This window comes from Heteronotia binoei, chromosome 17 (assembly GCF_032191835.1).
Source record: "Heteronotia binoei isolate CCM8104 ecotype False Entrance Well chromosome 17, APGP_CSIRO_Hbin_v1, whole genome shotgun sequence".
In the NCBI taxonomy this organism is placed as follows: Eukaryota; Metazoa; Chordata; class Lepidosauria; order Squamata; family Gekkonidae; genus Heteronotia; species Heteronotia binoei.
In genome coordinates this window covers 47,728,350-47,742,878 of record NC_083239.1, presented here as the reverse complement: position 1 = coordinate 47,742,878, position 14,529 = coordinate 47,728,350, and the positions used below count along the sequence as shown (strand labels likewise).

The window sequence follows — 14,529 nt, the reverse complement described above, 5'->3', positions numbered from 1 at the left end:
TTTCTTGAATTGGACTTGGCAACCCTATCACCGTAACAGGTGTTTGTGAATTGGAAGAATCTGCAATAAGAGCAGGCGTAAAGCAGCTTTTCATGCGTTCTCTTGCCCTGGTTCACTGGGATAGGGAGGGGAAAAGGAAAGAGGAAAAAAAAAAGACGACACACAGTTTCCGGATGTTCTGGATCTCCCTCCTCGTCCTGCACGTGCCCACAAACGTCCAGACTCTTTCAAGGCTTCCAGCAAATACTCAAAAGATGGTTTATTTTCAGCTTTCAAACACCCCGCAAAAATTTTTTGCACTGGATCCGGCTTGGTCCTGAGCGACAGAGCAGAGCCGGTGGACTCACAGCCCTCCTGACCCAACCCCTCCCCCCAGGTGAGATCCCTCCCTCCTTTGGTTACAGGCCAAGGAGATATCGGCGTTGGGGGTGGGGAAGGTGGGCCTAAAAGGGCACATCTTCCCCACGGCAGGAATGTTCTTGGGTGAGGGGCGTCCTGGAACGAGACAGCCATCGTCCTGTTAGCCACAAAGAAATGGCTTGGAAAGGAACTTCGGGGGGTGGGTGTTCTTGGGGTACAGAAGCAGTTAAAGCCGTCACAGATTAGTTTTCTCCCACGTCTTCCTCCCTACAATCCAGATCAGCTCTTCTGAGCCCTATCCGGAGCTGCCGCCCGACTCAGTAGGACGAATGTTGCGCGAACTGGCTAGAGAGACCCAAGTGCGGCCGCCCTGTTACGTCCGGGTGGACCCCTCACCTCCACGTCGGGGCCAGGCTCTTCAGCTGCCGGTCCCCTCTACTCCGCTTCCATCGAGTCGGCCTCCTCCGGTTCCTCCCCGTCAAAATAGCGCTCCTCTTCGTCCCGGGATACGATGTCCAGGTTGTCGAAGTCGGGGTTCTCGTCCACCTCGCTGAAGGAGAAGGGTCACAAAGAGAACCAATTTGGTGTAGTGGTTAAGTGCGCAAACTCTTATCTGGGAGAACCGGGTTTGATTCCCCACTCCTCCCCTTGCAGCTGCTGGAATGGCCTTGGGTCAGCCATAGCTCTGGCAGAGGTTGTCCTTGAAAGGGCAGCTGCTGTGAGAGCCCTCTCAGCCCCACCCACCTCACAGGGTGTCTCTTGTGGGGGAGGATGGTAAAGGAGATTGTGGGCCACTCTGTCCTTGAAAGGGGCAGCTTCTGGGAGTGCTCTCTCAGCCCCACCCACCTCACAGGGTGTCTGTTGTGGGGGAGGAAGGTAAAGGAGATTGTGAGCCGCTCTGAAACTCTGTCCTTGAAAGGGCAGCTGCTGTCAGAGCTCTCTCAGCCCCACCCACCTCACAGGGCGTCTGTTGTGGGGAGGAAGGTAAAGGAGATTGTGAGCTGCTCTGAAACTCTGTCCTTGAAAGGGCAGCTGCTGTCAGAGCTCTCTCAGCCCCACCCACCTCACAGGGCGTCTGTTGTGGGGGAGGAAGGTAAAGGAGATTGTGAGCCGCTCTGAAACTCTGTCCTTGAAAGGGCAGCTGCTGTTCAGAGCTCTCTCAGCCCCACCCACCTCACAGGCGTCTGTTGTGGGGGAGGAAGGTAAAGGAGATTGCGAGCCGCTCTGAGATTCAGAGTGGAGGGCGGGCTATAAATCCAATAACTTTTTCTTCTTGGAGGAGAGCAGGTTTGCTCCAAGAATGCAGCCGCTGCCTCACAACTAGGAGGGCGGGAGGGCATCCACGTTTGTCACAGCTTTTCCAGGCAGCTGGGCTGGCTCACGTTTGGTCGTCAGAAACGATCGGGACCACGGAGGTACAGAAACTTAGAAAGAAACGCACTCTCTGCATTTACAGAATAGTGACAATGTGGAATACAAACTGCATTCATCAAAACACCTTGAATACACAAGACACGAATGCAGTTACAAACCCATCCCGTGCACAACCTGGCTACTGTCCAGAATTCATCATAGTGTGTGATGAGTCCGATGGAAAAGCAGAACCTAGAGGCCTTCCGTGAGTAACAATTAAAAAATAAATAAGAACTTAAGGAAGCCAGGAAATCTTGGCACTTCAAGTCTACTGCTCCAGTATATTTGACAAGACAATCCCTGAGGAAGGATTGTTGTTGTTCAGTCGCACAACGACTCTGACTCTTTGCGACCCCCTGGACCAAGTCACGCCAGGCCCTCCTGTCTTCCACCATCCTCCAAAGTCTGCTCAAATTCATGTTTGTTACATCAGTAACGCTGTCCAGCCATCTCCTCTTTCGCCGTCCCCTTCTTCTTTTGCCTTCTGTCTTTCCCAGCATCAGGGTCTTCTCCAGGGAGTGCTCCCTTCTCATTGGGTGGCCAAAGTATTTGAGTTTCAGCTTCAGCATCTGACCTTCCAGGGAACAGTCAGGGTTGATTGGATCTTCTTGCAGTCCAAGGGACTCTCAAGATTCTTCTCCAGCACCACAGCTCAAAAGCATCTATTCTTCTGCGCTCGGCCTTCTTATGGTCCAGCTCTCACAGCCATACATAACTACTGAGAAATCCATCGCTTTGGCTATACGGCCTTTTGTTGGCAGGGTGATGTCTCTAGTTTTTATTATACTGAGGAAGGACAGTACATCCTAAACGAAATTTTACCGGTTCTGTTTTTTTCCGCAGACTCATCATAAACGATTACGAATTCTGGACAGTAGCTCCGTTGTGCATGGGATGGTTTTGTAACCGCATTGGTGTACTGTTTCTTCAACGTGTTTTGGTGAATGCAGTTGGTATTACACGGCGTTACCATTTTTGCAAGCAGAGAGAGTGTGTTTCTTTCTAAGGCTCATGTTGGCGGCTGAGCGATCCGGCGATGGACGCCTGAGTCAGCACTTTGCTGCACCCCGGTTGGTGGGGATGGGGAGCAGTGATGACCCCTCACCCCAGTGCCCCCCCCGCCCCTGCCTAACCTGTAGTCAAAATCCCGGTCTTTGCCGTCGAGGAAGCGCTGGTACATGCGGCTGGTGAACTCCTCCCGCAGGAAGGCTTTCTCCTCCGTGTCGGGCACCCACTCGTCCGTGCCGGAGTTGGACACCATGGCTGGCGAAAAACAAGACATGTGAAGGTGCTGAGCGGCCTTCACGGAGCTGGAGAGATGCTCAGCCCCTGATTCTCAGCACTCCCCGAATCCCTCCGACCCAGGAAACCTCTGATTTTCTCCAAAACACAAGACTAGAGTCTGTGTGCCCAGCCTTCAGTCCCTACTGGAGAGCCAGTCTGGTGTAGTGGTTAAGTGCAGCGACTCTTATCTGGGAGAACCGGGTTTGATTCCTCACTCCATCACTTCCACCTGCTGGAAATGGCGAGTCAGCCATAGCTCTTGCAGGATTTGTCCTTGAAAGGGCAGCTTCTGAGAGAGCTCTCTCAGCCCCACCTACCTCACAGGGTGTCTGTCTCCTGAGAGCCAGTTTGGTGTGATGGTGAAGTGTGAGGACTCTTATCTGGGAGAACCAGGTATGATTTTCCACTCCTCCACTTGCAGCTGCTGGGATGGCCTTGGGTCAGACATAGCTTTCACAGGAGTTGTACTTGAAAGGGCAGCTTCTGGGAGAGCTCTCTCAGCCCCGCCTACCTCACAGGGTGTCTGTCTCCTGAGAGCCAGTTTGGTGTAGTGGTGAAGTGTGAGGACTCTTATCTGGGAGAACTGGGTTTGATTCCCCACTCCACCAATTGCACCTGCTGGAATGGCCTTGGGTCAGGCAGGAGTTATCCTTGAAAGGGCAGCTTCTGAGAGAGCTCTCTCAGCCCCACCTATCTCACAGGGTGTCTGTTGTGTTTGGGGAGGGACGGTGGCTCAGCGGTAGAGCATCTGCTTGGGAAGCAGAAGGTCCCAGGTTCAATCCCCGGCATCTCCAAAAAAGGGTCCAGGCAAATAGGTGTGAAAAACCTCAGCTTGAGACCCTGGAGAGCCGCTGCCAGTCTGAGAAGACAATACTGGCTTGGATGGACCAAGGGTCTGATTCAGTATAAGGCAGCTTCATATGTTCATATGTGAGTGGGGGAAGGTAAAGAAGATTGTAAGCCACTCTGAGACTCTGAGTATAGGATGGGATATAAATCCAATATCTTCTTCTTCTTCTACCCGCTTCCCCCCAATACACCCGTCTCGACCTGGTCTGTAACCTTCCTCCTCTCCCCCCGGGGGCTCCACCCATGCCACTAGAATCTTCTTCTGTTCCCCAAAAATGGGGACTATACCGCTGCTTGACTCTCCTCTCTTGTTCCAGGGACAGAGCACAGACGTTGCAATCCCCAGACTGACTGACTGATGGTAAACAACAGAAAACTGTGTAGCACAATAATACTATATCCATATGGAACCATTATGACAACCATTTTTGTATCCAACCTCTGGTACATTATAATAAAGAAAATAAATGCAGCTGGCAAACAGGCACTGCCCATAAGATTAAACAATAAATGTCCATAAGCAATATCCGTGCACAGTCCCAAGTACTATTCCAAAATTGTCCTGGAGTGGATGCCAAATTTGAAGAACAACAAAGGAAAAGATGCTGCAGCCAAATTAAGAAGCCCAGGACCGGTTTCAGCGAAGACGCCTTCTTCACCTTTTAGGCTCCATCTGCAGCCTTCATAGTCATGAATATGTGGTGGCTATGGAAGCTCCAGTCTATATTCATTCTGTAGACATAGTGCAAACACTTTGCAGCTGAAATTGCGCTGATATTGTTTATGGACATTGTTTAATCTTACGGACAGTCCCTATTTGTCAGCCACATTTATTTTCTTTGTTGTAACATATCAGAGGTTGGATACGGTAATTGTTGTCATAATTGTTCCTTATCGACACAGCATGATTGTGCTACAAAATGTTTGCAAGTGGGAAAATAGGAAGAAGATGACGATGACTGCAGATTGATATCCCGCCCTTCTCTCTGAATCAGACTCAGAGCAACTTACAATCTCCTGTATCTTCTCCCCCCACAACAGACAACCTGTGAGATGGATGGGACTGAGACAGCTCTCCAAGAAGCTGCCCTTTCAAGGACAGAGTCTCAGAGTGGCCCACAGTCTCCTTTACCTTCCTCCCCCACAACAGACACCCTGTGAGATAGGTGGGGCTGAGAGAGCTCTGACAGAAGCTGCCCTTTCAAGGATAACTCCTGCCTGACCCAAGGCCATTCCAGCAGGTGCAAGTGGAGGAGTGGGGAATCAAACCTGGTTCTCCCAGATAAGAGTCTGCACACTACACCAAACTGACTCTCGAGAAGGAAAGGAAAGGAAAGGAAAGCAAGGCAGGCAGACAGGGAAGGAAGGGAGGGAGGGAGGGAGGGAGGGAGGGAGGGAGGGAGGGAGGAAGGAAGGAAGGAAGGAAGGAAGGAAGGAAGGAAGGAAGGAAGGAAGGAAGGAAGGAAGGAAGGAAGGAAGGAAGGAAGGAAGGAAGGAAGGAAGGAAGGAAGGAAGGAAGGAAGGAAGGAAGGAAGGAAGGAATGGAAGGAAGGAAGGCAGAGAAGGAAGGAAGGGAGGAATGGAAGGAAGGAAGGGAGGAATGGAAGGAAGGAATGGAAGGAAGGAAGGAAGGAAGGAAGGAAGGAAGGAAGGAAGGAAGGAAGGAAGGAAGGAAGGAAGGAAGGAAGGAAGGAAGGAAGGAAGGAAGGAAGGAAGGAAGGAAGGAAGGAAGGAAGGAAGGAAGGAAGGAGAGGTAGAAAGAAATAAACTTTAAGTTTATATGTGTTCTCCAAGCTGTCAGCTGGCTTGGTGAAGTGATTTCAAAAGACCAATGCCTTCTCCAAGCCAGACGCTGGGGCGGTGGAGGCTTCAAGAGCCACAGTTTGGCCCCCCCTGAACTAGACCCTCTGTTCCCCCAGGGCTGAGAACACGGCCTCCCAGCCACCTCCCGCCCACCCCGGCTCAACCTAAACCCAAGATCTGCTGTATTCCTTTGCTCCCTGACCGCTGGATACCACAGCTGTTGAGAGCGCTTGGACGAAAACGTGGGAGACTCCAGGTTCGAATCCCTGCTCGGCCGTGGAGTGAACCTGGGCCTCTCAGCCTCGCCTCCCTCGCAGGGCGGCTGCAAGGACCAAATCGGAGGAGAGGAGAACAAGACGAGAGAAAGCCGAGGGACGCCTGAAGCAACAAAGAGCCGCCCCGTCCCCTCCTGACCCACCTTCGTCGTCGTCGCCGCTCTCGCTGCTGGCCTCCTCCTCTTCCTCCAGGCAGGCGTCCTCCTGTTCCTGCTGGACCTGCAGCCTCCGCTGGATGATGCCTTCCTGGTAGGAGTCCAGCAGGGCCCCCGAGAGAGAGCAGGCCGCCTCCCGCTTGCAGCTGTCCAGCTCCTCCAGCTCCAGGTCGCTCAGGTACTGCCCGATGTAGTGCTCGTAGAGCAAGGGGTCCCGGGAGCGCATCTGCTCGTCGCTGAAGTATTCCCCGCCTGAAAAAAGTACATGAGCTTTTATGTTCTTGAGTCCCATCCTTTCCAGAGTACTCTTATCGGATCAGACTCTTCCACAGAAAATACACTGGATTTTTGTACTAGTCCTGGGCATGTCATTTGTACTGCTGTGACTACGTATGTTTGCTTTATGCTTGGATTGGACCCACACAATCGAGTCTGCCGCTTAAGAATCCTTCTTAAGATCTTGCCAGCGAAGAACCTTGCCTTCAGTTTCCCTTTCTGCGAGGTGATACTGGTTGGGGAGGGACGGTGGCTCAGTGGTAGAGCATCTGCTTGGGAAGCAGAAGGACCCAGGTTCTATCCCCAGCATCTCCAACTAAAAAGGGTCCAGGCAAGTAGGCGTGAGAAACCTCAGCTGGAGACCCTGGAGAGCAGGGGAGGGATGGTGCCTCAGTGGCAGAGCATCTGCTTGGGAAGCAGAAGGTCCCAGGTTCTATCCCCAGCATCTCCCACTAAAAAGGGTCCAGGCAAGTAGGCATGAAAAACCGCAGCTTGAGACCCTGGAGAGCAAGGGAAGGATGGTGGCTCAGTGGTAGAGCATCTGCTTGGGAAGCAGAAGGTCCCAGGTTCTATCCCCGGCATCTCCAACTAAAAAGGGTCCAGGCAAGTAGGTGTGAAAAACCTCAGCTGGAGACCCTGGAGAGCCACTGCCAGTCTGAGTAGACAAGACTGACTTTGATGAACCGAGGGTCCGATTCAGTAGAAAGCAGCTTCATATGCTCCTATGTTCACAACTCTTTGGGGAGGGAGGGTGGCTCAGTGGTAGAGCATCTGCTTGGTAAGCAGAAGGTCCCAGGTTCAATCCCCAGCATCTCCTATTAAAAAGGGTCCAGGCAAGTAGGTATGAAAAACCTCAGCTTGAGACCCTGGAGAGCCACTGCCAGTCTGAGTAGACAAGACTGACTTTGATGGACCGAAGGTCTGATTCAGTAGAAGGCAGCTTCATATGTTGTGACTACCAACAGTGCTTTATCAGTGGTGGCACCTCACGTGTGTGAATGTCTTGTCCATTAAAGTTCTCCTCTGCACTCTTTTAGAACAAAACAGTTTGTTCTAACTGGTTGGGGAGGGACGGTGGCTCAGTGGTAGAGCATCTACTTGGGAAGCAGAAGGTCCCCAGCATCTCCAACTAAAAAGGGTCCAGGCAAGTAGGCGTGAAAAACCTCAGCTTGAGACCCTGGAGAGCTGATGGCAGTCTGAGTAGACAAGACTGACTTTGATGGGCCAAGGAGGGTCTGATTCAGTAGAAGGCAGCTTCATATGTTCACAACTTTTTGGGGAGGGAGGGTGGCTCAGTGGTAGAGCATCTGCTTGGGAAGCAGAAGGTCCCAGGTTCAATCCCCGGCAACTCCCAACTAAAAAGAATCCAGGCAAGTAGGTGTGAAAAACCTCAGCTTGAGACCCTGGAGAGCAGGGGAGGGAAGGTGGCTCAGTGGCAGAGCATCTGCTTGGTAAGCAGAAGGTCCCAGGTTCAATCCCCGGTATCTCCAACTAAAAAGAGTCCAGGCAAGTAGGCGTGAAAAACCTCAGCTTGAGACCCTGGAGAGCTGCTGCTAGTCTGAGTAGACAGTACTGACTTCGATTGACCGAGGGTCTGATTCAGTAGAAGGCAGCTTCATGTGTTCTAAAACTCCAGAATGTTTTAAAGAGGACTGTGCCCCTTAAACCTGAATTGTTTCTGTTAAGTAGGATGCCACAAATAACCAATCAAAATTGTAAACATTTGATAATACATGTCGTAACTGCAGCTAGAATAATTTTTGCCAAACGCTGGAAAAAGCCAGAGAAGTGCCTATAGAAGAATTGACACAGAAAATACTAGAAACAGCTGGAATGGACATGTTGACATTTTAAATGATAAACCTAAGCACTGGAGAGATGGACTCCTTTTTATGAATGGGCTATATCAATACAACGGGCTTTTGGAGGAGGTTCTGGGTGAGTGCCCTCGCATCCTTGCTGTCTTCCCACCCGCAAGTGAAGCCATTCACTCCCCCACCACCACCTCAAGGGGAGCTGATCTGTGCCATCTGGAAGAGATGTGGCTGTCTCTGGGGTAATACTGCTTTTAACAGTGTGTTCAACATTTCTGGGCCTGCAGTAGGCGGGGGGGGAGTCAGCCAATGAGAGGCCAGAGACAGTGACTGATGTGTGATGGGCCAATAGTGCATTCCCACAGTAACTGCCAGAACTAAGGTTGGTTGCATTTTACTGACAGAATCAGCTTTGCTGGCTAGCAACAGCCACTCAGAAGGGAGAGAGGAGCAGACTCAACCAATGGCACGCAAGTACTCTTGATTGATAGTCTGATGGACCAAAGGCTGATACCCCACAGTGCTACCGAGCCCCAACCAAACAGGACGGTCAGATTTGCCGCCAACGACAGGAGAATCATTACTAAAAAGATGATATCAGTCCTTGAGAATCTTGTTACGATAGAATCCTACAGGCTGAGATAAAAGTATTTAAAAACAAACAAGACTGCCAGGGACTAAGCGAATGGTCCATCCCCTTCCTGATGAAGATACCTGGCTCCGTTCCCTTCCTGGAAACCAGCAGAAGCAACCAGATCTGCCCTGAAAACAACAATGCCACCTTATAAGGTGGGCCCATGTTAATATAATTGTAGGCTGTCAAGTCACAGCCAATTAATGGCGATCCCATAGTGCAGGGGTGGTCAACGGTAGCTCTCCAGGTGTTGTTTTGCCTACAACTCCCATCAGCCCCAGCCACTGGCCATGCTGGCTGGGGCTGATGGGAGTTGTAGGCAAAAAAAAAACATCTGGAGAGCTAACATTGGCCACCCCTGGCGTAGGGCGTTCAAGGCAAGAGAAGTTAAGAGGTGGCTTGCTATTGCCTGCTTCTGCATAGCAACCCCCCATCTTCCTTGGTTGTCTCCTATCCGAGCACTGACCAAGGCTGACCCTGCTTAACTTCTGAGATCTGATGAGACTGCGTTATTTAGGCTCCCACCACCACGGAGACCTGGGAGGCAGGAGGTACTGAGAGACAAACGCTTGCTTACGGCTACTGGGTGAGTTTATAACAAGGCTGGAACACAGAATTTATCAAACTGCCAGTTTGGTGTAGTGGTGAAGTGTGCGGACTCTTATCTGGGAGAACCGGGTTTGATTCCCCACTCCTCCCCTTGCAGCTGCTGGAATGGCCTTGGGTCAGCCATAGCTCTGGCAGGAGTTGTCCTTGAAAGGCCAGCTTCTGGGAGAGCTCTCTCAGCCCCATCCACCTCACAGGATGTCTGTTGTGGGGGAAGAAGATAAAGGAGATTGTAAGCCGCTCTGAGACTCTGATTCAGATAGGAGGGCAGGGTATAAATCTGCAGTTGTCTTTTTCTTCTTAAAGGAGAGAGAAGAGTTTGGATTTATAATGTGCTCTTCATCACCTGAAGAAGTTTCAGAGCAGCTTACGATCTCCTCTCCCTTCCTCTCCCCACAACAGACCCCCTGTGAGGCACAACAACAGCCGGAAGGTTTTTGCATCTGTTTTAAGTAGAAGTTAAGGACTGATTGGCTCCAAATAAATACACTGAAATACAACAAGAGGCTGACAACCTTGATGTGTACGGGAATATCCTTGAGAAAGAATTTGACGAAATGCACCTGAACCGGGTGCTCATTGGATGGGGTTTTTTTTTTTTGTAATATTGTACTTCCTTCTAAAGAGCCCCGTGGCGCAGAGTGGTAAAGCTGCAGTACTGCAATCCGAACTCTTTGCTCACGACCTGAGTTCGATCCCAGCGGAAGCTGGTTCAGGTAGTCGGCTCCGGGTTGACTCAGCCTTCCATCCTTCCGAGGTCGGTCAAATGAGCCCCCAGCTTGCTGGGGGGGGGAAGCGTAGATGACTGGGGAAGGCAAGGGCAAACCACCCCGTAAAAAGTCTGCCGTGAAAACGTTGTGAAAGCGACGTCACCCCAGAGTCGAAAACGACTGGTGCTTGCGCTGGGGACTACCTTGACCTTTTCTTTTTTTTTAACTTCCTTCTAACGTGACAAATAGCTTTATAAGATTTGTGATAAAAGTACTTTGGATAAACGTTTTACTAACATCACAGTGTTTGGTTGTCTGTATTTCCTCTATTATGAACTGGGATCCCTTGTGGTTGGGTTTTTTTTCTACCCGGAAGTCAACAGCATAGCTAGAGACAGAACCTGGGAGTTCTGCCTTACGCCAAACAGACCGCCAATCCCCTCCCGCCTTAAGGACAAAACCCAGGGATCCAGGCCTCTCTGTACCTTGAATGAGCTGCTGCAAAGCCGCATACCGCTTGTTCCGCACCCGGGTGCGGCGTGTTTTGCCCAGCCCGGCCCGGCGCACCTCAGCGCAGTAGAAGTCCGCCTCGTAGTTGCCGGAGAGGTGGTGGAAGCAGGGCAGGTGATCTTCCCGCAGGGCGGTGCGGAAGCGCTCTAGGAAGACCAGGGGCTTGGCATGGTACAGCTCCCGCAGGATGGCCACTTTCTGCGCCAGCGTGAAGTCCGGCTCGTCCTTCTGTTGGCTGCGCACAGCCAAATGGCTGCCGGCCACAGCATGGAACATGGCCAGCAAAGTGGGGTCATCGTCCTCGGTGGGCTGAAGGGGAGACTGTTCCGACTCTGGCTTTCTACTGTGCCAATGGGAGAGTTTGATGCCAAAGTCCTCCTCCTCCTCCTCTTCCTCCTCCTCCTCAGGGGTGTCATGGGCTGCAGCTTCCGTCTCCAACTTCCCATTACCCAGGCGGGTTGGTTTGGCACTTCCGCTACCGGCAGCTGAGATTCCAGTTTTTAATTCACCCCACATGACAAAGGGAGAGAACATATTGGGGGAACCATACTTGTCCAGAGGAAAAATGGAGCCTACATTCCAATGCTGCGCATCCTTAGGGACTCCGTTTCTGTCTGAAGGGCCACTCTGCAAGGCTGGGGTTCCAGACATCTCCTCCCCCCAGAGGAACTGCTGCCGGGGGACCCAGCTGGCCCCCCCAGAGTCACATGACCCCGAAACATCTGCCATCTGTTCAACCCCATGGGAAAACTTTAGCGACGCAGCACTACTTTTGCCACTCTTTGGGATTTCTACTGTCTCTTGTGTGGAGTGAAGAGGACTAGCAGATCCAGTCTTGTTAGAAAAACAGCTCTCTGGGGTCTCCGAAGCAGCAGGGTGATCTAGTTCCCCTCGTTCCACGTTCTTCAAGGAGTTCTCATCTACAAAGACAGAAGGAATTCTTGTGTTTGTCATATACAACTTTACAGGTGTATTAAACTCCCTGGATTACCCTTAGGAGGAGGCAGCTGGAGTAAACCATAGCTTTAAAAACAAGATATTAATCTCTGAGAGGAATCCCAAAATCAGACTGCTGGCAACCACCAATAGATCGGAGATCCCTAACCTTTTTTTTGAGCCTGTGGGCACCTTTGGTCTTCTAAAACAGCGTGGTTGGCATGGCTACAAAATGGCTGCTGCAGGAGGCGGAGTCACCAACAAAATGGCCGCTGCAGCTTATCTTCAATCACGCAGTGACGATCCTTGTGCTGTGGTGGCAGCTGCTGCCAAACCGGCACTGCCTATCAAATATCCAGTGGCAAATTAGGAAGCCTTGCTGGGCAAAAGCCCTGGTTAACCCTACCCGCTTTCTAAAAAAACTTGGTGGGCAACCAGGAAAGGCCCATAGGGCACCAAGTTGGAGACAGCCAAAGCAGATAAAAGCATAGGTGCCTAGGTCTTCGATGGCGTATGTAACTTTGCACAGGATATTCATTTATTATTCCCCTTGAAGAAACTATTTGACACTGGAGTCGTGGCAAATAAGCCTTCTGACCAATATGGATACCCTGGTTCCAAACAGAAGTTCAAGTCCCATTTCAGTCAAGCTGTCTGCAGTGGCTCCCCACCCCACCCCACACGAACTGGTTACCCTTTTGCTCCAATAGCTACAACATGACAGGCAGGCAATTCAACAGGGGCAGCTCATTCTGACAGAACATCATTAAACCCGCTAAGTAGGGTCTCCAACATGGCTTGCTGGCATAATGGAGTGGGAGAATGCTCATCCCTCTACCCCGTGCTTGGTCCCACCCTGACCAACCTCTCCATAGGGTTGCCTGTTCTGTGTTAGAAAATACCTGGAGACTTTGGGGGTAGAGCCAGGAAAGGGTGGAGTTTGGGGAGAGGCCTCAGCATGGTACCATGCCATGGAGTCCACCCTTCCAAGCAGCCATTTTCTCCAGGGGGACTGATCTCTGCCAGCTGGAGATCAGCTGTAAAAGCAGGAGATCTCCAGGGCCCACCTGGACTGCGGCAACCCTATCTCTCTTAATGGGCTTGGTCCGGGCAGCACACAGATAGGAGAGGAAAGAACATTCCCTGAGGCATTTCTACCTGTCCAAGCTATTAAAACAAGAAACACAAAAAAGGGGATGGGAGAGAACAGAGAGACACCAATCTTATCATCCCCCCTCCTGAGTGGGGGGGGGGGGACTAAAATTTGAAAAGAAGAATTAGCTAAGAAGAAAAGGGGGAAGAGTTCCAATGCTCCCTCCTCACTGAAAATACAAAGGCATATAAGGTTGACAATCCCCACGTGGGGACAGGGGATTCCTCGGTTTGCAGGCGCTCCCTCCACTTCAGCGTCATCAGAAAGCAGGGGGGGGGGGCGGAATGGCTGCTGGACACTATGGAGACCGATTCCCATAGAGTATAATGGAGAACTGATCAGTGTGTATCTAGGGCTCTCGGGAGGCTGTTTTTTGAGGTAGAGACACCAAATTTTCAGCATAGCATCTGATGCCTCTCCTTAAAACACCCTCCAGGTTTCAAAAGGATTGGACCAGGGGGTCCAGTTCTATGAGCCCCAAAAGAAGGTGCCCCTATCCTTCATTATTTCCAATGGAGGAAAGACATTTAAAAGGTGCACACACAGTCTCTTTAAATGTGATGGCCAGAACTCCCTTTGGGATTCAATGCTGCATGTCACAACCTCGCTCCTGGCTCTGCCCCCAAAGTCCCCAGATATTTCTTGAACTGGACTTGGCAGCCCTAACGGCATAAGACCCCCAGCTTCACCCCTCTGCCCACCCGCAGTGGAAGCTAACTTGACTCCACAGCGAAAGTAAGGCTTGCTGAGAATTCCTCTTTCAGGGCGTGAAGGCAGGTCATAAGTAAGTATAGGTAGCCAACGGGCTTCCTCACCACCACGCACCAACCCAAAGACGGGGACCTATATTAATGCAGCACCGCCCTCCCGCGGCTACAGCGGTACGGCCAGGGCCAGAAAGAGACGCTCACTCGGAGAATGCGGCTCCCGAAGAGGATCCCCGCCCGCTTCCATCTTGCGTCGCCGGTCTCGTCCCGGGGCCGAGCCGAACCACCTGCCGGAGCCTTCCAACGCGCACTTCCGGTCGCCGCGGCGCGCGACGAAAGAGAGTCCCCTCGCTAAGGGAAACATGGCGCGGGAAACGTTGGTTCCGGGAACGTTAAGGGAGGGAGGGAGGAAGGGAGGGAAGAAAGGCAGGCATTTTGGTAGATAAAGAGGGAATATCTTAGGTGAAACGAGATTTTGAGAGAGGAACCTTCCTCTCACCCCTGCCATTTATTTGTAAACTAATTTGGAAAAAGTTGTGCCCCTTATAGGGTTGCCAAGTCCAATTCAAGAAATATCTGGGGACTTTGGGGGTGGAGCCAGGAGACTTTGGGGGTGGAGCCAGGAGACATTGGGGTGGAGCCAAGATCAAGGCTGTGACAAGCATAATTGAACTCCAAAGGGAATTCTGGCCATCACATTTAAAGGGACGGCACACTTTTTCAATTCCTTCCTTCCATAGGAAATAATGAAGGATAGGGGCACCTTCTTTTGGGGCTCATAGAATTGGACCCCCTACTCCAATCTTTTTGAAACTTGGGGGGTATTTTGAGGAGAGGCACTAGATGCTGTACTGAAAATCTGGTGCCTCTACCCCAAAAAACAGGCCTCCCCCCAGAGCCCCAGATACCTGCAGATCAATTCTCCATGATTTTCTATGGGAATAAATCTCCATAGGGAATAATAGAGTTCCCAGAAGACATTTCCCTCCCCTCCCCCTGCTTTCTGACGACCCTGCCCCCACCTGGGGATTAGCAACCCTAATT

General features: G+C 51.4%; 1 protein-coding gene across 1 annotated transcript; it reads right to left on the bottom strand.

The window, feature by feature from the left end:
- Positions 1-234: 234 nt before the first annotated feature.
- CCDC97 (coiled-coil domain containing 97) lies at positions 235-13,806 on the bottom strand. Its single transcript, XM_060257851.1, has 5 exons — positions 13,690-13,806; positions 10,665-11,609; positions 6,128-6,391; positions 2,907-3,036; positions 235-910 (listed from the first exon to the last, which is right to left on the bottom strand). Exons 1-5 carry the CDS (start codon positions 13,730-13,732, stop codon positions 796-798), a joined length of 1,497 nt encoding a protein of 498 aa, XP_060113834.1. The 5' UTR covers positions 13,733-13,806; the 3' UTR covers positions 235-795.
- Between the last annotated feature and the right edge of the window lie 723 nt (positions 13,807-14,529).